The 23,017-nt window shown below is 43.7% G+C and overlaps 1 protein-coding gene across 3 annotated transcripts in view; it reads right to left on the reverse strand.

Moving 5' to 3' along the window:
• Positions 1-23,017, reverse strand: part of Nak (Numb-associated kinase) — a 102,457-nt gene that overhangs the window by 58,917 nt on the left and 20,523 nt on the right. For all 3 annotated transcript variants that reach the window (XM_084588307.1, XM_084588305.1, XM_084588304.1), the window contains exon 7: positions 18,572-18,704. In XM_084588307.1, the coding sequence (XP_084444433.1) occupies positions 18,572-18,704 (133 nt within the window). The remainder of the gene's footprint in view (positions 1-18,571; positions 18,705-23,017) is intronic.

Genomic DNA, 23,017 nt, shown 5'->3' on the forward strand with positions numbered 1-23,017 from the left:
TGAGAGAGGAAACTTGAGAACTTGAGAGAAATTTAAATAATACAATCTGAAACTGTTCAGGGCCAACCGTGGCAGAGCGCCCACCTAGAAAAAGTAAACAGCACAGTGCAATGAACTGAGGCAGCTGATAGTACAATGATGTTATTTAAGAGGCAATGGGCAATGGTCCAGATGTGTGCGCTAAAATCGACTGAAACTGTAAAGCTAAAAAACATGAGGCAGCTCGAAGCAATCACCACAGAGCAGTGTCATGTCAAAAAGGACGGCCCAACGTATGCACCAAGCCACTTTGATTTAATAATTTAAACCGTAGCATGTTCAGTAATCTTTGAACTCATTTTCCTCAGTCTGCACTTTCTACAGGAATGCAGCCGTTATGAAGCATAACATTTCCAGACTCTTTTACCAAAAGCTGCTTTCAAGAAAGTTTCTGGACTAACATTTTGTTGGGAACAAGATAAGGCATACTTTGAATTCGTTATTATTCTCTAAGATAAAAAAAAAAATCAAATATATGACCTATACCACAACAAAAAAGATGTGAAGTGTTCTTTTTTATGTGCTCATAATTTTACAGAATCTGACACTGGCCTTACCCTGCATAATGTACTTATCTATAAGCACAAACGGTCAGTACATTGTTATAATTTTTGAAATGATGGTTTTCCAATTACTCCTTACGACAACTACAACCTTCTTTTTTGTTAGTGCTAATTTCCTGAAACTTAGAACATATTTTAACAAGGGGCGACAAGCCACCCCTGAAAATTTTATCAAAATTGGTGCAACAGTTCAAAAGCCTGCCCTTTAGCTCTGCATCCTTCCTTAATGAAATATGCATAGTACACAAATTTGCAAACATTCTTGCACTTTGTTGATTACAACAGAAGCTTTTGAGTCTAATACACTTTTTTTTTTAGAGCACCAGTTCTATATTATCCACTGTAATCAAAAACCACCAGGAATTTCCCGAAAACTAAGTGTTTAAATGCTGTAGAAGCAGCCCTCTTGTAATTTTTCCAAAAGCTTCATGCAGGCGGGCAAGATGAGCAAAACGGTCTTTGCCCTAACTGAGTTTTGTAGTAATACAACGACTACTAAAAATTAATATTTCTATTTACAATGAGCCAAACATGATTTTCCTAACTCAAGTTAAAGGGTCTAGTGATTGTGCTTCCACATTAAAAGACCACCATGTTTGCAGGACCCTCACCATAAGACAGAGCAGAATAAAACATTATACAGGCTGAGAAGGCTGTTTCTGAATGCGCAAAGAGGTTTCCAAAAAGTAGTGCCCCTCATTTCTATTTTTTTTTCCTCAAAAACTTGTTCAATATTTGAGAATCGCAAATGTTACAGCCGCACATCAGAAATTATTTTCAATGTAATCTTGGCTAAAGTGTCAGCCTTGCATACCCAATGAACAATGAGAATGTTACAGCCGCACATCAGAAATTATTTTCGATGTAATCTTGGCTAAAGTGTCAGCCTTGCATACCCAATGAACAATGAGCTCCTTTTTTAGTTCACGACGCCAACGTGGGCACCAATGCCTGCACTCATCCCCAGCCTGAAAACAATATAAGTGATAGCCGAATTCGTCTGTACTGTACTGCACTGTCCTCCTTACAGTCCTGACTTGTCACCGTACCATTTTCTTTGCACATAGATCCATCACATATTATATATATTGTAAGCACTGTGAGTGACCTTCATCTTCATCTCAGCGTAATCATCATCGGTCATCGGGTCGTGCGAAGAAGACGAAGTGTTGCTAAGCTGTGGCTAGTCGGTAGCTGCTGCTTCGGCCTACCTGAAGTAAAAAGGTGAATTTGCTGGTGCGTTCTTCTGCCTCACAATATAATATGTGATGGATTGTTTTTCCTTCTGCTTTTCATTTATCATTCTTTCTACCTAAAATCACCATAAGACTATTCTTGTCTATATCAACAACCAAGTGCAAAAAAAAAAAGAGAAAATCCGAACGTTTACCTTCTACTTGTAGACTGTTCGCTCCTTTAAATTTTATCATAATGAGCCCCTCATTTCCCTTTCAATTGTCTGCTATATGAGCGCGTGCACGCACGCACGCACACGCGCGCACACACACACACACACACACACACACACACACACACACACACACACACACACACACACACACACACACACACACACACACACACACACACACACACACACACACACACACACACACACACACACACACACACACACACACACACACACACACACACACACACACACACACACACACGTTGAACTAGGATATATCGAATTTTGGTTAAATCAAACTCTCGGAATATCCCCTTGAAAATGCCATGTAAAAGTATAGGATAGCTGCACCATATATCGAACTCCGCACCAAGCACTGAAAGGTGTGGCTTCCCCAAAGACGATCACATCACCCTCGGCCGCTTGCCCCGTAATGTTTTCAAACCATGCGACGGGCGTCTAGAGCAGCGGCCATGTCTTTTCCCCAAGGTCGTGCGCATCTGCAGTGATCGTTTGCTGCGCGGCAGCACGTGACATTTGCAAGCCATGTGCATGAAAGAACGAGAGGGAACCGATTTAACAACGGCCGGTACGGAGCAAACACAGCCAATGCAGCCTTGGTGTTCTTGAGAGGGGAAACAATGTGATATAGCAAAACGCATGGGTGTGACCATTTTTTGTCGAGCTGCCGAGCTTTCTCACTCCCCTTCTTCCCTCTTTCCTGGTCTTCGTTCCCATCAGCACGCGCTACACATGCGCAGACAAGCCAGCTAAGCCCGTGGCAGACCATAACCTTCTCTATTTTCCATGCCTGGTCATCGGCATTGTCGCATAGTATAATGCTCTCTCCTAAGCTCCTTTTCGCCCGCAAAGAGCACTGGTAGCCCTGATTTCGCTTGCACGACCATTTCGAAGCAGGATGACCAGGCATGAAAAATATCCTCTATTTTCCATGCCTGCTCATCATGGCAGACAGAACGTCGGATGCTTTTTCCAGTGTGTGTTGTGAACCCTCTGTGCGTGGCGCGTGACATGCACCTTGTGGCGGTACGTGCAGCACAGAGTAAGCTATGACAGCTGCGGACGTTAAGAAGCAGCAGATTTGTTTTTTTTTTTTGAGAGAGAGAGTCGTTCATATCTGAATCAACGAAAGCACGCGGTCAACTGTGATCATGACGCCGGCTTTTAGCATTGTTCGCTTCAAACGAACAGCATTTGGTGTTATCATTCCTCTCAATGATTTTGTGGAAGTGGACGCCACCCACCCCAAGTGTGGTGTGATAAATCGAACCAGGCTTGTGCATCACGGGCACTCTGCCAAGATCGCTCCCCGCCACCGCAAAAACTAGCATCTGAATTATAGTAAAAAAAAATAAACACGCCGCGATGTATATCACTGTGCAGCATCTTGGCGCGCTGCCAATAAATAACTTGTGAATGCAACGACACGAAGCGAAGAAACGTACCACCAACAAATTTTTTTTTTCCAAATTCTCGGCGGCAAAAGTAGAGGGTGGGTTGATTATGAGACCAACACTATCATTTTTCCTGATCGCAACCAGTGTCTGAAGCCGACTTCTGTATATCGAATTATCGATATATTCAACAATTTCGTGATCCCCTTAGAGTTTGATGTAGCCAGGTTCGACTGTATATATAGCGTTAGAGGCTGGTACAGAAAAGGCATGCATTGTCCTCGTGCCTCAAATACATGGAAAGTGACCGATGAAATCTTAAACATAACTGTAGATCGGGCAGATATGCTGCAGAAATTTTTTCTGTTAACTTCATATTTTAAAAAATTCAGGAAAAGAAAATGAGCAGCATTACTTTTTGGATGCCCTATTTAACACCTGTGCCACAAGCACCCAAGAAATTACTGTAAACACTTAATGCCTTAAATATGTTAATGCAGTCATTTTCAGAGTTGGTGCAACTCGTTAATTATACAGTCAAACCTCATAATTATTTGTTTTAAAAGTATGCACACAAATTCTGCAAAAAAGCCTCCCATGAGCCCAAGAAAACGATATTCTAAGATGGACAACGTAAAGGTTTAAAAGCGGAAATTTTTTATTTCAAAGCTTCGTATAAACATGCACCATCTTGCTTTTCATACATTGTTAGAGAGCAAGAATAAACAAATAAGGATGTTCACCTCGTATAAAACTGGATTTATTGCAAAAAGGACGAAATATTTCTTTAGCAATACTAGACAATATTTGATGGGACAAAATTGTGGATGAAATTAAAATGGAGCACTTTCTCGACAGCAGACAAGAGGTGCCCTCTCCAAGTAGTCCCTCGATTCCCTGAACATGTTGACAGCCTCTGTGCTGTTTAGAGCTCTCTTCACTTTCCTGTTCACTGTCATCACCTGCAGGAATTTGCTGCTCGAAAACATCTTTGTTGGCAACCAAGAAAGGCAACCAGGTGCCCATACAATGGAAAAAAAAAGGTGTTGGAGCCTGTAGAGGTAAAAAAAGGCTTGGGCAAACGTGCCCTCTGTGACATTTGTTGTTTATGCTGCACTCATTAAGGATTAGAGACCAAATTAGGTAGGAGCAGACTCAGTTTCAATCCTTCCTTTTTTTTGAGAAAAGAGAATGAATTGAGCAATCACTACCAGGACTGATGTACATTAATAACATGATGCGTATAGTTGACAACAGCCCGCTGCAGTGGCTCAGTGGTTAGGGCACTTGACTACTGAACCCAACAACATGGGAGTAAACCTTAGCTCTGACAGCTGCTTTTTGGTGGAAGCAAAGAGCAAGGCGCTCTAAGAAGCCGCACTGTAGGTAGTGGATAAGTACAGTTGAGCCCACTTGCAACAAACCTGATGGCCACACAGATTGCATTTGTTATATCCAAAGTTCGTGGTACATGGATTTTCCATGTTACTGCTAAAAATAAAAAGTCAATTCAGAACAGCTTTTATTTTTTACGTCAGTTATGTGCATCTCCTTTTTCAAAGAGCACCTTATCACAGCATTTTCTGCACCGCTCCAAGGCCCTAGCTAGCAACAAACTGTTTCACGCTCACGGCAACCAGTGGCAGGTTAGCATACTTGACATCTTCCAAAATCTTCACTTTCGGGTAGTACTCACACCTCGGACGCAATGGCTTTGTCAGAGCCATTGCACGTGAAGAGATACCTCGGCGTCATCATCGCTATCCACGAACTAAGCAACATCACCTCCGGCCAGCTGTATGTCGACAATGCATTGCCAGAGCTCCACTTACATCGAATTGTGAGACTGTTCAACAACCTCATCCATCGTTCTTGGAAGAATAAACACTTCCCTTAATTGCGGTGCCCTCTACAGTTAGCTGAATCCAGGCTGCTTCAAGCATTTCCATAGCGATGCACATAGAGATCCAAAATGGGATGTCAGCATATGCTCGATAAATTGCCATCAGTACCCTCTGGATTACGCACCACTGACAAAAAGAACACCTTGAGCACCGTGAATGATGCATGTCCAACGGCTGAATTTTCTATGCTGCATTTGGTGCCAGGAAGAATATGGTCCCCGCAGTCAGGGAAAACTGCGCAGGGTGGGCCAAACAGTTATTGAGAGAGAGGTTTTCTCAGTTATGTCCTGGTCAAATTCAGCAAATTCCATCAGCCACCCAGAGAACAATTTGTGTGTCGTACATTTTATTATGTTGCCTGTCCAAAATCCTTGACAGGCAATCTGATGACAAATTACAGACACTAGTCAGTGCTGCCCATGTTCCTGCACAACAGGACAGCAATGCAAAGCTCAGTGCTTTCCATCAACGCAAATGCCTCCTTAGCAGGCATGGGTCATTGACGGCAGCATCCGATAGAAGAGTGCAGTTTCATCAAAACTGCATGCGTTCCACTGAGCATAGCATGCTATCATCGGAATGCCTTTGGAGAGTCACGTGTCAACGTCTTTGGTCATCACTGAGGCTGCTTCACCAGAAAAAAATTTGAGAAACAATTTTGAACATTACTCCATGGCGATCTTTAAACTGGTGCGGTAACCAATTTTCAGGGCTGAAATCTGGAGGGTCTACAAGAAAAAAAGTCTCCTGAGCATCAGCAGTCCACTGATAAGACTGTCTCGGAACCAGGTGCCAACAAACTGGGGGTCGAAGCGACGATTCTTTGACATCCGCGCAGGTCGCTTTCCTGTGACGCTTTCTTGTTGTCGAGTCAGCACCATTACTTGCACTTAAAATCTTGTCGTTTTCAGTCGCACTGGGCAGATTTGTAACTCTCAAATATTACGAGCGATAAAGCAGTCTTGGAGCCTCTGATTTTCCTAAAAATTCTACAGATACGGCGACGAGGCTAGCACAAACCACGTGTACTGAGAAAGTAACAACCGTACAAAGGAGCAACCCATCAACTGCGCACTTTGTGCTTCTGTGTACTGTGCTCTTGGAAGCAGTGCACAATGTGAAATAAGGAATCAGCGCATGCCACATGGCTGGCTCGGCCAGTAAGCCACACCATGTGACAGTGCCACAGCTTCTATCGGCGTGCGGTACACCTGATTTCTGCAGTCACAGTGCACCATTTTTTATTGCTAGTAGGATTTCCAGTTTCTTTTCTGAAGGGGGAAGGGAGGGGGAGAGTAGAGGAGCATGGGGAGGTCATGTGTCATGAAGCTGGCAAACTTCTACCATCGTGCCTGCAGACAGTGAATTTTTATACAGAGTGGTAGAGTTTACAGTGCCTCTGCATTTGCTCTAACCAAATTGTGCAGCCGCAGTTTTAATGGTATTTGAGACGCATCGTCATTGCTGTAATATATTGTAACGTGCTTTGTACGCACGGGGGGTTTATTTACAGGGATCGGTCCAAACAGGACTGCGGCAGAGCGTACAAACGTCCCTCTGCCCTTGCTCTTTCTTCTTCACCGATCTACCCGACAGTTCTTCATCTTCCGTCGTCGTTCTACAAAGGCGCGTGACAATATATTTTGACAGTAGCACCACCTTCGTTCATAGTAACTGAGCTATTATAACTGTGGCTGCTATAAGTGGGCTCAGTGTGAGGTAACTAGGCTTGCTTTGGGAGCCCATGAAAATATATCAAATTAAGGGGTACAAGGTGGCCTGGAATGGTCTTCATTCGAGAGCAGGGAAGCTAGCAGCAAGATAGAATCCGAGCTGCAATTGAAAGAAATAAAGGAAAAGTGGTGGGCTAGGAAAGTTTTCAGTAGCTTGTATCCAATGTAGCCAATGTTGAAAAAAAAAAAAACAAAAAAATTGGCAAGCAGATATTTAGAGCAGTAGGGGGACAAATAAGGAATTGTCAGTTAAGGAAAAAGTTCAAGAAAAAGCAGTCTCTGACAAACAGGGATGATGACTAGATCAGCACTAAAAATATACACAGCACTAAGGCAAGAAAAGGCCAAAGTAAACACCCATGATAATTCTACAGGCTGCTCATTGTTGTTCCATGCAAGACAGGAGTATTGCAGATTAAATAAAATATACGGAGTCAAGTACCAGCAGATAGCCACTTTATGCAGTGCATGTGGAGAGGAGGGCAGAACTGCTGAACACTTGATAAATTTCTGCAGAGGGTTCTGCCTTACAACTCAAGGCAACACGGCTGATTTAGCCAAAGGATTCAGGTTTAAGGACAGTAGAGAAAAAAAAATGGTCCTTAAATGGGCAGAAAAGAACAGAGATTATACAATTGGTAGCTAAATCAAGGAAAGAATAGGTACAATATATACATATGTTATGTTGAGGCAGCAAAGGAAAGAAAAATAGCCTCGGCCCGAGGTACAATATATACAGTAGAACCCAGATATATAGAATTTTGGTTATATCGAACTCACAAAAAATCCCCTTGAAAATCCCATGCAAAAATATACGAATGCCGCGTCATACATCAAACTCAATTTCACCGGTCGTTCGATATATCGAACTCCACACCACGCACTGGAAAGTTTGCCTTCCTCAAAGACGATCTCATCACCCTTGGCCATTTGCCGCGAGACGTTTTCAAGCCACGCGCGAAAGGAATGAGAGGGGACAGTTCGACGACGGCTGGTCTAGGGCAATGCCGCGCCCATTCCCCAAAGGCGCGCGCATCTGCGGTTATCGTTTCCCGCGCGCCAGCACGTGACGTTTGCAAGCCATGTGCGTGAATAAACCAGAGAGAACCGATGGAAGCGAGAGGGGAAAAAACGAGATAGAGCGAAGCGCAAGGGTGTGTCCATTCTTTTGCCGAGCACGCGCTACGCATGCGCCAAGCCAGCTTAGCCCGTTTTCGAACAGAACGTCTAATGCTTTCTCCAGCGTGTGTTGCGAACCTTCTGCGCGCGGCGGCTGACGTGGCTATGGCGCTTGCAGACGTTAAAAAGCGGCAAATGTTTTTTTTTTGCGAGAGTCATCTATTATCGTTATGCTGTACGCGCGGCATAGCGTAATATATGGCGGCTGCAAATGCTAGAAAGCGGCGTTTTTTTTTTTTGTTTTTTTTCGGGAGTCGTTTACCCTTGCATGTATGAATCAACGAAAGCACACGGTCAGCTGCGATCATGACACTGGCTTTTAGCATTTTTCGCTTCAAACAGCATTTAGCTATCACGCTTTCCAATGATTTTGTGGCAGTGGACTACACCTGCCCCGAGCGCGGCGTGATAAATCGAACCAGGCTTGTGCAATCAAGCCATCATGGGCACTCTGTCAAGTTCACTCCCCGCCACCGCAGGAGCTATCAAAAGATAAACACGCCCCGACGCCCTGAACGGTACTTTTTCAGGTTAGGTTCGGGTTCGGTTTTGCCTCAGGAGACACATTCCATTCCGGTTCGAACCGGTTCGACCCTGCCCGAACCAGTTCAAATGGACTAGAAAAAAAATAGCAGGGATATTTTCGGGGACCCTGGGGATAAAAAGCGGTCGCGTCCACACGAGTGGCATTGGAATAGACTCCGTTTACCCTTTTCTTGATTTGATATTTTTTTTTACTTCCTGCATTGCTTCTTCAAGCTAGCCTCTTCCCACCGCCTCACCGGCTTTTCTTTTGGTAGAGTCTCTCAAGTTGCAGTTTCACTGATTGCACAATTACTGCCATTCCCTCCTCTGTTTTTTTCCTTTTTTCCTTAGGGCCTAGTCGCAGGTTTCTTCGGTCTGCTTCACCTCGTCCCTTTCCCTTGTCACCGCGCAACCCATAGACCAGGCTACTCATTAGTAACGTTTTTTCTCAATAGCGAACTTTTAGCTTTCAGTGCCATCTTTCTAGACTTTCTTAGGTATTCACATCAGTGATGGTGGATAAAGCACTGAAACACATTCTCTTTTTGAACACAGTAGCTGCATGGCCCAAACATCAGTGATGGTGGATAAAGCACTGAAACACATTCTCTTTTTGAACACAGTAGCTGCATGGCCCAATACGACAGCACACCAAATAGAGCTTGTGAATCAATACTCCTAGAAATTTCACTCATTTCCTTGCTCCACACAGTCTTCACGTTTGAACATCGGAGCTTCACTTCTGGCAAAGTTCAACTTGCCAAGGGAAATAAAACAAGCAGATATCGCTGGGACAACAGGGAGAGAAGACGAAACGGGAAATTGACTTATAGAATCATGTTTGTGCTAAGTTGAGATACAACTCAAGAACAGGCCGGTAAATTGCTGCCCAAGGCGGTCTTCCCACCATCAGTTTTGGTCAATCAAATTGCATCTGCTGGCGTCGCATCACTACAGCTATAATGCACGTGCCATGTTAATCACGAATTTGTCGAGCGGCAAGAAATTAAAATGATTTGCATGACATTTTTTTAACAATTCGTAATTTCATTTTTGCGTTGTACATGGCTATGTATTCACTTATCAATATATGTAACTCAACTTAGAAATTATACCGTGTCTGTCCTGAAAGTAATGAGACTAGTACCGTTTTGAGTGTATCAGTGTGATAAACCAGTTTCGGGGATGGTGAGAACCCTTCAGCTTCACACTGAGACGAGTTCAGTTGGCTTCAAATAGGCGGAGCAAGTGGATGTGAGCGTATATTCCTGTTTAGCTGCATCGAGGAAATTGGAGCCAGAACAACGAGCAGCAATATGTGGTGAAGTTTTGCAATAAACTGGTGAAGTTGCCGAGGCACTTGATCATTTTTCCTTTAAAGGCCCAAGGGCATTACATAAGGGGATTACATGATCAATGTAATGATGCAATGTACTGACCGCGACTGTTCAGATGGCACAGAGCATTTACGGACGTCCATCAAGATATCCAGTTCAGCAACGGTCCGGACGCCTGTCCACAACGGCTACAATCACTGATAATGATTGGGTGTGTTTTAGTGAAAACAGATCTGCATTTAACTGTTTCCATCTATGTAGAACTTCTAACTCTTCCGCAATCACACGGATACTAAAATATCGATTAGTTTTCACTAAAACATGAACACAATTGTTATCGCCATCTGTAGCCGTTGTCGACGGGCGCCGAAACAATTGCTGGGCTGGACCTTTTCGTGGCATCTACAAAAGCTTTGTGCCATTTGAACAGTCACAGTGAGCACATTGCATTATTGCCATTATCACAATTATCACAATGAGTGCCTCGGTAGGCACCTTCTCCGCTTTGTTGCAAAAATTCACCATCTATACGCTATGCGCAGCGCCTATAGGGGCGCCACTGAAAACCGCGTAGCGGCGGCCTTCGGAACCCGAGGCAGGCCTCACGACAAGCGTGGCCGTGGTGCGCGCAAGGGGATCGCACTTTATAATAGTGGACATATGTTCGATATCACGGCCGTCTGGAACTACTTCGCCTCCATATGCATCAAGTGTTTCCTGCAGACGAGCGTCAACAAGGTTGCGTACGAAGTGGAGCTCATTTTGAGTGCCCCGCATTATTTGCAACGCCACGCTAATTCGTTCATTCCTTGACCTATGAACCAATGTTCTTTCTTTGCTTAATGGTACACGCTTGCTTCGTTTACATGCAATATATTGCTACAGTAAACTAGGCAGCGTCGTCGACACTGCGAGCGGTTTCATACCGGTGCAGCCACAGGAAAAGCCAGCGAGCTTGCAAATTAGCATTCTGAGCATCAGAAAAATAGCGTGTATTGGGCTCCTGTAGCAAGAGTTCAGATTTTTCATGCTTGCGCTTTACCACTGCCTGTACAGCATTGATTTCACATATTCGGTCGTTAAAAAGGCAGACGGGGTAGATAATTTCACGGAGGACTGAGATATCAGCAGAGATATCTGAAAAGCTGCATCACAGGTTAGCCAAGAGCATATCAGATTAAAATTTTATATCCTATTTTATTATTGTAGTATCATCTTCATTTCATTTGTATCCCCCTCGCGCCTAACTGCAGGATTACAGCGCGCTTTAAAACAAGTTCTAGAGCCCTTAGTCTGAATAGCTAGTGCAGTGACATGTTATGTTTTTTCTCTGGTCTTCAAAGTAATTGCATGACCAGTTTCTAAACGCATATTGGCAAATATCTGTTCAATAACCCGCCGCAGTGGCTCAGGCTACTGAAGAGGATCGAGTTATCGGGACCAAAGTCTACCGTGCCACCCGCGTTTAGGTGGAGGCGAAACGCAAGATGCAACCGTGTGCTGTGCGATGTCAATGCGCGCTAAAAATCGTCTTTCTAAGTGTTTCACAAATCTAATGTGTATTGTACCTTCCCAGCTAGCGGAGGCGACCAACTTTAAACAAGAAGTGTTCACGGAAGGTGCAATGACAAGCAGAAAACACTGAAAACATAGTTATCACTCAGCCCTGCCACACAGCAAATTTAATGCCTTTTCAATCGAATGACGCTCGTTCAAAATATTTGTTTTCTGCTACACGAGAAACTATAATGACATTCGATGAAAACGACATCAGGTATCAAATGAGTTTGAGGTATTCATCCGAATGCGATCAAGGAAATGTGTTATGTTGACACCAAAGACTCGGTGAGAAGATATACCTAAAATAAACTACAAAAGTGCCACCTGCATCAAATAATACTGTGCTCGTATAATTTTGCAGCTAATGTGAAATATAATAATGTGAAATATGCCGAATAGCATCGTAAAAAAAAAAGGAAAAAAAGAAAAGAAAACTGGCACCCATCACTGCCAGCCAATCCGTAGCCACCGCACTCAGCGCGGGCGGAACAGGTCGCTCCTGCTGCCGCGGTCCGTCGGCGCCATGTCGTCAAGGATTTCTTTCAGAAAAGCATGCTCGGTAAATCTTAAATAATACGAGCTTAGTTTGAGGAAGGAATCTAAAACAATTATCTTTACTCAGGATCGCTGTTATGTAACGAGATTTGGAAGAAGTGATAACAGCAATACAAGCAAATTTGAGCTTTTAGCAGCTGCTGCCGGTGTGACGCAGCTCATCTGATTTCGTTCTCTGGCTCCGCTGCTAAGGCGTCGCAGATGTTAAACCTTCCGTTTAGTGTAAGACAATTTGTGAGACAATTGAACTGATAGTAAGGCAGTTTTATAAATAGGAAATTTACTATTTCCAAAGCACTTCCAGCTACGGCTTATATTCGAAACCGTTTAGGCGTTTAGGCCTAGCGACGACTAAGGCCTAGCACACGGCCAGAGCGCCGTCGTCGGCCGCCTTCGCGGGCAGAGTCATTGCGGTAAGCTCGTGGCATCCGATGTGGCAAGCGTCACGAATTTGCCGTATGCTTTTTTGATGAGGCTAAGCTCGAACATTTTTCGACTGGCCTTAATACGCCGAGCGAACGATCTGGCGAAAACATACGAGAGTCAACGGGGCTGTAGTATGCTGCGCCGTAGGGCGATACTCGAATGTTCTATAAAAGCGCCGTCAGACAGTACACTAAATACTGCCTAGTTTATGTGTTGCTCTTGACACTTGCTTTAGTGCGGAAAGTGTACGTTGTTGAACCTCGTACGCATTTCGCAGTCGAGCGCAGATGTGCGTACCTTCCGTACCCTTTCGTATACAAATGCCGCCGACAAGCCGCTAACTTCACAATTGATAGTCCTATCAAGAGGTTGGTTACAAGGTATGCAAGATATGAATGTCAATTTAAAGGCTGCTTTCTTTTACAGCGCCGTACTCTTCGCAACATATTGAAGGTACCCCAATACTTGCGTATCAATTACAGTTACCATAATTTGGAAATGGCATTAGCTTTGGTCATGTAGAAGCACGTCGAAAAAATGACATTAACCTGAACAAATGTCATTCGGTGCGATTGCTTGCTTTCTGCGTCGAACAGCCGCGATTCACGGCCGCCGTCGTTCTTGTGAAGCATCACTGGAAACTACAAACGTGTTCCTGGCAAGATTTTTATGTGTGTTCGAAATCCCAACTACGCAGGAATTCTTCCTTGACATTGCTAAAGGTTGACAGCGGTCTTATATTTGTTAAACCGCAACCAAAGACGAAAACACGACGCGCGCGCATAGACACCGACATGAACAGCACCCGACCGAGCCCGCCTACGCTTTGCGGCTTTGGCGACAAATGGCGTTGCCGGCGTTTTGCGCATCGCCTATTGCTGTTCTGACATCCCTCTAGTTTCCTCGACGTAGCTAACAAACAGTAGCAAACGCAGTAGTCAAGCCTGTCTACCCGCTTGTATGTTGCCAGGAAAAGTAGGTTGGAACTGTACCTCGAACTGGTTCGGAACGGTTCCGCCACTTTGTTGTGGTTCGGGTTTAGTTCCACGATAGCGGAAAAAATTCGGGTCTGGTTCTGGTTTTCGGTTCGCCCGATGTTCCGGTTCGACACCCTGGCCATTTACTTATTCTGAGCTCAGTGTCAGAAGTGTCGGTAAAAGTTGTGCAATTCACAACAAAAATGTAGTAGAGATGCCTAACTTCATTTGAAGTTATGAACAAAATATTAGCCAATTGATAGGAAGTCGTTTCCAAAGATATCGCATGCGTTTCTGCGGATGAGATGAGAATGAGGATGAGAATAGGCCTTTCTCTTGTAAATGAATTGTGACTAGCTAGTACCATAAAAACCCATGTACAATATGAATCCGTATATAATATACCTATAGTATAACTATATATACTAGTAGGTATATAATATATATTTTAATGCGTTACACAGAATATTACATATTATACTACATTATAAATATTTTAACTAACTTCGGGATAGCAAAAACTGGAAAAAACGTTTTCATCCACGTACAATGCGAGCAAGGAAGATCAACAAAAGTATTTATTTGCACTACATTTTGCAGCTGTCCCACGAATTGTAATGGGCTCCGCCTCCAAGGCAACCCCGCACCAGGCATCGAATAGTGTCTCAAACCTACATGTGCCAATGCTGGTTAGCTCCTCTTTTTGCATCGACACGCTTGATCAGAGAACTTCACGCTCAGTGAGGAGAAGAGCAGCTTACATTTGCCCGGCAATTACAGAAGCCACAAGGTCCTGCTCTTCTAAAATCAGTAGGCCGCTTCCAGCTGATGCGAGACAACAGCGCACAAACCGTTCGCCAATAAGCGAAGCGCTCCTGCCTTTTCGTATCTATCACCGCACGCGGCGTTTGCACTATGAAGTGTTATAAGATTCAGGGTTTTCCCGATTGTTGCCATCCGGTACATGTATTGTCCGCGGAGAGTCTTTTGCTAGAGATATCTTTCTGTATAAAATCTTTTTTGGTACATCTAAACACATTCGGCATCCCACATTTCTCAAAAGCACGAACAACGCGCTCTTTGGGAATACTGGTCAAGCGTGGCTTTAGGGTATGGCCAGCATGGCTGGAGAGGCCTGTGAGACACCTGTGCAAGGTGTGCTTGGCATGCTTCCGGTCGCATTTGTGTCGCAGGCACTGTGGCCGCAACAATAGCAGGGTAAGCGTGGAGAAACGAAAGCTATCGAAACAGTCAGCCAACGGCAGTGCCGGGTAGCGCCTTCTCTAGCTGCAAGCTTAATGCTGTTAATGCTGTTAAGAACAAAAACTAGGCCTATGAAGCTGTTAAGAACAGCGAATTTAAGCAAAATTTGTTCAGGTCCACATATATCATCATCAGCCATACAACACCCACTGCAGGGTGAACGCCGCTCCCATATTCCTCCAATTAACCCGGTCCTCTGCTAGCTGCATTCACTTAAACCTGCAAACTACTTAACCTCATCTGCCCACTTAACTTTCTACCATCCCCTGCTATGCTTTCCTTCCCCTGGAATACAGTTCGTTATAAAACTGAGAGTTGAGCTAGTTGGTGCATCATTTTTTAAAACACACAGTGCAACAAATAAAGGACAAGCGAGTAGAACGGAGCAGCGTCTACTCGCTTGTCTTTCGTTTGTTGCGCTGTGTGGTAACTGATGGTTGCTTGTTACCCTAAGCGACCATCAGTTATCCTCTCTTCGCATTACAAGTCCTTCCCATGCCCATTTCTTCTTCTTGATTTACACTAGAATGTCAGTAACGAGTTATTTCTCTGACCCACTCTGCACGCTTCCTATCTCTAAACGTTACCACTACCATTTTTCGTTCCATTGACCTTTGTGCTGTCCTCAACTTAAGGAGAACCCTCTGCGTTAGTGCCACCTTTCAGCCTCATAGGTGAGTACAGGTAAAATGCAACTGATGTATACTTTCCTCTTGAGGGATACCGTTAAGCTGCTAGTTATAGTCTGCGAGTACTTGCCAAATGCGCTCCATCCCAAACTTATTCTTGTTATTTCCCTTTCATGGTACGGATCTGCGGCTACTACCTGTCGTAAGTAGATATATTTGCCTACTGCTTCTAGTGCTTCGCTACCTAATGTAAACTGCTGTTTCTTCCGGAGGCTCCTGAACATTACCCTAGTCTTCTGCATATTAGTTTTCAAGCCCACCTTTCTGCTTTTCCTGTCGAGGTCATCAATCATTATTTGCAGTTCATCCCTTGAGTTACTTAGCAAGGCAATGACATCAGCGAATCGCAGATTACTGAAGTATGCTCCATTTACCCTTACCCTTAACTGCTCCCAGTCTAAGTCTCTGAATACTTCCTCTAAGCAAGCTGTGAATAGTACTGGGAAGATTGCGTCTCCTCTGTTACTTTGACTATCTTGTCAATATTCATGATGACATTGCCCATCTTGTTCCTTATAGCGCATACGTCTGATTTTTGCCTATGCCCAATTTCCCATTCACCGCTGTAAGGCTGGCCCCATTCTTTAGAGCATGCTCAATTTTCCGCATGTTATATACTTGCTTATACCGGCTACTATATGGTTACTGATATCTCTGCCAGTTATATCCTGTCTGTTGGGCTCGAAACTTCCATACTTTGGCGTTTCTTAATCGAACCTTTCGTCTCCTTAGACAGCCTACAGGTATCCTAACTATCTTACCGCCTACTTCTACAGCGCATTCAGTAATGATATCTCTGAAATTATTGTTCACTGCTTCTAGGCTGATGTCGTCATCCTTTGTTAGAGCTGAATATCTATTCTGTAAAGAGATCCTGAACTCTTCTGCCCTCCCCCTCACCACACATTTGTTGATGGACATCTTCCTTATCTATTTCGTTCCCTCTTCAGATTTAGACCAATTCGAGACCTTACCATCCTGTGGTCACTGCATCGCACTTTCCCAATTACCTCTACATTCTGCATAATAGCAGGGTTAGAACACAGTATGAAGTCAATTTCATTTTTAGCCTCCCCGTTAAGACTTTTCTATGTCCACTAACGGTTCTTCCGTTTGCTGAAGAAGGTATTCATGATTCATAAGTTATTGCGTTCGGCAAACTCAACTAGTAACTCCTCCTGCTATTTCTAGAACCAATGCCATAGTCACCCACTGCCTGCTTTTTCCCTACCTTGGCATTGGTCTCCTATTAGTACAGTATACAGAGTTTTTCCTTTCCGCATTGCCAATTCTACATTTTGTAGAAGATTTCAGCTGCCTGGTCATCATGACTACATATAAGTGCGTAGGCCTGTACGACCTTCGGTTCATACCGCTTATTGAGCTAAATTACGATGCCTGCCACCCTCTCATTAATGCTATAGACTTTCCCTATATTACTAGCTATGTTTATTGACAAGGAAACCTACTCCTAGTTCTAGTCTTTCCAATAAACCTCGATAACACACTATATGCCTCATTCAGCCTCCTAACTTCACTAAGCCATATGATATCCCATTTCATACCCTCTAGTTCCTTAACAGCACTGCTAAACTAGCCTCACTAGCTACGGTTCTAGCATTAAATGTTGCCAGGATCAATTTCCAATGACAGCCTGTTCGGAGCCAGAAATTCTCAGCACCCTCTGCTCCGTCACAGGTTTGACTGCCGTTGTGGTCAGTTGCTCCGAAGCCGCTGGCGACTGAGGGCCGGGGTTTTTTATAGGACTAATCATGGGAGGTTGTGGCCAATTACTGCACCAGGGTGGTCAACTCATGTTCTGGTGAGGGAGTGCATTGCCAGAGGTGTTCACCGGCATTAGTTCGCACTCCAAACCTGTTTATGCAATTCCATCAACACGCACTTTTTTTTTAACCAGTGGAGAATTCCGCGGTACAGGGATTCGAACCACGGTCCTCTCGCTTGTGAAGCGGATGTTCTACCTCTACGCCACTGCTGCCTGTTCCCGAATATCACAAGACTAAAATCTGACATGATAAAAGCGAAAAAAAAAAAAAAAACGTATTAAAAACGGGTTCTTACAGTAATTAGGTCGTGAATAGCAGCAAGGCTATTGCAGTTTGTTCATGTGGTACTGCACAAGCGGCATTAAGTAAGCAGTTCATGACATTAAATTTGTTCCTGTGGCACGAGTACAGGTTATCAAGAGCCAAGAAAAGACAAGCGGCGGGTATTATGAAAAGTAGCATGAAGTGAAGACTAGACAAATACAAGGCTAGGAGCTAGCTTGCAAATGAAGCACATTGCAGTAAACCTGCATCTACTTATGACCCTGATGAAACAAATCTCTCAGGAGTAATTACATACCAATGAGCAACATTAGACAGCATGTGTTATGCAACCCATAAACAAAAGTCTGCACCAAAAGAAAATACCTTTACCTTTGATAACAGAAGATGCTGGAAAAAGATTCACTATATGTGAGGCTACTAAAGGATGGCTGATGCACAAGTTCCTACACTTATATGCGATATGCTTCTGTAAGATCTGCCTAACTGGTCTCTAATATGGTGGTAATTATTCAGTGACATCCATCCAAGCACAGCCATATGGCTACAAAGAAATGTTACACAGCTTTGTGCTGTATAGCTTTCCTTTGTAACCGTATGGCTGCGCTTGGGTGGATGTCACTGAGCAATTACTCACTTACTGCAAATCTACTCCACCTTGGGGGATTCCCATAAATATTTAACTAACTGATCTCTGTGTCTATAAAGAATGGACACCTTTCAAAACACCCCAGCCAATGTTTTTCTTGTACAAGTGTCACAGTACTCAGCAAAATGACCAAGTGAGTTTCCATTACGCAAATTTCTGTATTCATTCAATATGTACAAAGCACCACATGAAGAAATGGTAACAATAATGGGTAACAATAACAAGAGTTAAATGAACACTACACTTGGCATTAACAAAAAGGTACAATACTCACGAATGAGGGAATGCATCTGCTTGGAATAGCGAGAGTTGTCGGGTATGGTGAAGTTCCCACTCTGAATGGCCAGGGCACTCTCGCCAAAGGGCAAGCTGAAGAAGCACAACTTGTACAGCAGGCACCCTAAGGCCTGTCGCGCAGTGGGAGCACACAGATGTCAGCCTCTACAGATTCCAGAACACGACAGCTCACCCCTGTTGCATTGAATGCAGTTTGCCAAACTCCACTCCAACAGAACAGGGGAATGAAACTGAACCATTCTATATAGTTACTAGAGAAAACGGAATATAACAGAACAGGGGTACTAGAGAAAACAGGATGTCACAATGAGAAATCAGTGAGCAAGTGAACAGACACACACTAAGCCCCCGTTAACTGAAACTTGCCCATCTCGAAATAGCAATAAAATCAGAAGTTCTTCACAATACAGAACACACTCGAATGGGCAATGCCTCACAGCCAATAAAAACAGGTTTTCTTGATGAACTTGGAATTTACAAAAAAAAACCTTTCTAGAGACACCTTGAAAACAGCCCCATCCCCTACGCACTCCGCCCACCCACCCACTTATTCACACACACACACGCACGCACGCACGCGCACACACGCACGCGCACACACACACACACACACACACACACACACACACACACACACACACACACACACACACACACACACACACACACACACACAACAGGAATGCCTAACCCTAAGATCAGGTGTCATACCAACAAGCAAGACTGCATCTGCAAGCTGCTATGTGTAATGGGAAGTGAAGTTAAAAGGGAAACGGAAGAGAGTTTAGAATTCAACTAAATAAAATGAGTCGAATGTGTGAAGGCTAAGGTTAAATCATGCCAAGCCATTTTGCGATAGCGTTTAAATTCACGACGTAATCGCTCAATGAAACTATTTCAGCATTCAGACTTCTCTGCAGTACACGGGGTGACAAGTGGGGACACCAGTGATGACGTCTCTAGAGATGATGCATTTCCAACGTGGAAACGTTTCCTCTAGGGAAGAAGACCAATGGCAATGAAGGTAAACGTCGCAAGGCATTGGTGGCTGCATCGAGTGACTCGCAGAAAGAATTGGGTGAAAGATGTTGAAACTGTAAATATCACCCATAATGACGTCGACGTCATTGTCTAGTTTTACCACACTGCTGAAATGCTGCGAGGAGAAGCCTAAGAATTGTTGCACAATTAATAGTAGATTGCATCATTACTTTGCATGGCAGTGCGAAACCATTCCGTGAGCTTAATCTACAACTTTCATATATTCTAATGCGCGCATCTCAGGAAATTGCCAAAAAAGCATTTCAGCTTCCCTTTAAAGTCAATTTTCCAAACAGCAGCAGCCAGAAAAACACACAGAACATGCAATAATTAGTTGGTAGCACCTCAAACAACCTCATTCCCCAAATAGGCAGAGCAGTATTTTGAGCCATAACAGAAATGACTACAATCAATGCCAACTGTGCTTTCAATGCAACCATGTGTTTGAAGTTTGCACGCTGGTTTGTCAGTTCGATTTCTTGAATTGCTGCATTGCTGCAAGTTACTCTGTTTATTATGTTCGGTTTATGTAACAAAATTTATGCTGGAAAATAAATACAAAAGGGTCAGAACAGTGCACTATCAGTACGCTGAAATATTCAGTACCTCACTTATCCCAAGACGCCTCTCCCTTTTTTGTAATGACCAACTCAACGAAGGCTCACAGTTCTTATATGTCAAAATCGTTACAATAGTGCCTGACATAGTCAATGCAACGTTAATAATCTTTGTTTATGGATACTGATAATACAATGCAATGCTAATGACAGTCTATTCAATTCTGATTACAGTATCCACATGTGGCTGTTCTAGTCTTACACCAAGATTTGTTTTCTCTCTAAAATCGTATTCCAAGCAAAGGTGACCCAGAGTGGTTGCCTGGCACCTAAATGAAACTAATAGCACCAAGAATACAAAATTATGTACAGGTTATCATTTACTGCAGACAATGCAGCCTGCAGTCCTACACTACTGCAGAGGATCTAGGATTGCCAGTGATGAAGGTTCCACCAAATGCTGACAACAGTGAGAAAAAAATGTCTAGACCATGAATGCTGACCTTCAAATTGAAATACACTTATGAAACAGCAATACACCTTTCTGCATGCCTACAACGTAGTGACACGGGAGAATTGAACATTTGAAAGTATACTATATAACAAACAACCGAACTCTCACTCTAGTATGAATCCCTTCACTGCATGGCTAAGACCTTGCATTTTCACGTACAAACTAGTTTCACCTGATTCATTAACAGTGATCAGATTTAATCTAAATGAGGTTAAACGCGATTTCTATCTGAAAATGTGCTTCTAGAGACTATGTGCCAGTGCACATAGGTAACGCCAGCGCATGAAAGCTAGCATACATGCTCACTGAAGAGTTATTTCAATCTCTCAACAGAAAAATGCCTAGCCAGGCACCACCTTCAGATGTACACTATCCCCAAATCTTTACCATAAACGCTTCTTCTCCCCTGTACAATATCCTTGATGTTGCCTACACCCCACAGGAATGCTCCAACAGAGTGGGGCATCAAACAACCTATCTCCACCACACCCTCTCCTTTTGGGAGGCTGCTCTGCCTAGCACAGACTAACACAAGACCAGTGACTACTGATTGAGCGAGCACACTGGAAAGCGATAGCCAACGAAGCCCTGGACTGAGGGTGCTGCCCGAAGAAGGTGGTGACTGTCAGTTTTGCCACCTCCGCACGTCCTCCAACTGGTGCATGCCATAGTGCCAGTACTGATATGTGCAACGCAAGTGAAGTGGGTGCAGACACCACCAGGTACAAGGTTGGTCAAATGTTCCTAACACGATTAGTCTTTCAGCGGTATGCTATGGCACATAAGATGCTGGTAAGATTCTCAGCGTGAGAATGATGTTTCTACGAAGGTTCTGAAATTTATTGCGAAAGCGATACTACTATGCCAGGTCTAACCGCTCATCGCGGTGTGCTGTGTCCATGGTCCTCTGGCAGGAGCTGCCAACTTGGGTCTCTCGTTTCACATGGCACGGTTATGTCAGAATCAGCCTGCTAGGACCCTGGCATTCACATTACCCCTATAGGACACTAAGGCACATTCATACGGGTTGGCTAAAGCAGGGCTTTCTTTACATGTGGGCTGAGGAAGAACAAACGGTCACCCGCAGCTAATGCTTTTGCTCCATATTCAGTTCAGCAATACTGCTAACAAACAGAACCATTCTGGGAACTTTTGACCAGTCCTGTACATATCTGGGTGCTTGCTTGCTTATGCAGACTGGCATACATGTGGGCACACAAAAGCACAGTGCATACGTCAGAAAATGTCCATGGAGTCAGGCAATGGTTGCAGGCACACTGTGGTATCCCACTGGAGGAGTGCATTAAACTGAAACTCCGTAAAGCAAGCGTCCCGAAAGCATTAGTCACTTGAAACGAATATTGATTTTGAATACCGATGATGAACCGATTTTTATGGCGCAAGGGCCTCTTAGGCCAAAGAACGCCAAACACGAGGTGAGGTGTCAACTGAAGTTAATAAAATGTCCGAGCTGTGGTGTTTAATGATGTACTTAAATATGGTGGTGTATAAGGCCTAAACGTTCTTTCGGAGTGTACAGTCTAAAAACAGTGGTGTATAGGGCCTAAAACATTGAATTGCGGTGTATAGTGGTCTAAGAAAAAATTAAAAGGAGACATGTACATGTTAAAAGGCTAAGCTGACTAGCAACAATTTATTCAAAATAAAGCCATTTAAGTAAAAGAAACAGGCTGACGCCCACATTGATAAATGATGGCATATAAAAATCCTACTTTTAATAAATATTTAAAAATTCTTTCTAAAGGGAACATTGGATGATCACCAAGAAAGATGGATGGATGTGTGGGTATTTGTTTCATGCGTAATTCGGGAAAATGACGTCTCCTATGCTGCTCAAGTCTCGGACATTCAATTGAAACATGGAGCACTGTTAGCCGGTCACCGCGTCTAGAACAATGGGGTGCAGGAGAGTTTGTTAAAAGGTATGAATGTGTTGTATATGTGTGATCTATCCTAAGCCTGCACAGAGCTACTTCTTTGAATCTGTTTTGTTTTTCTGTAGTGTACTTGCCTATCCTTGGTTTTATTATGTGTAGTTTATTCTCAGTTGTTGTGTCCCACTCCTCTTGCCATTGTTGTCGAATCATATGTTTGGTGTGTGGCTTGAGGTCCTGATATGATGTGTTTTTAATGTCTGTAGTGTTTCTAAGGGCAGCTGATGCAGCAAGCCAATCAATTGCCTCGTTATCTGGTATACAGCGGTGGCCTGGCACCCAACACAGTGTAATTTTAAGTTCTAGTTTATGGGCAGACATATGGGTGTTATAAAGAGAATTCAGGACTGGTTTCT

This window comes from Amblyomma maculatum, chromosome 1 (genome assembly GCF_055883805.1).
Source record: "Amblyomma maculatum isolate TAMU_Amacu chromosome 1, ASM5588380v1, whole genome shotgun sequence".
Classification (NCBI taxonomy): domain Eukaryota; kingdom Metazoa; phylum Arthropoda; class Arachnida; order Ixodida; family Ixodidae; genus Amblyomma; species Amblyomma maculatum.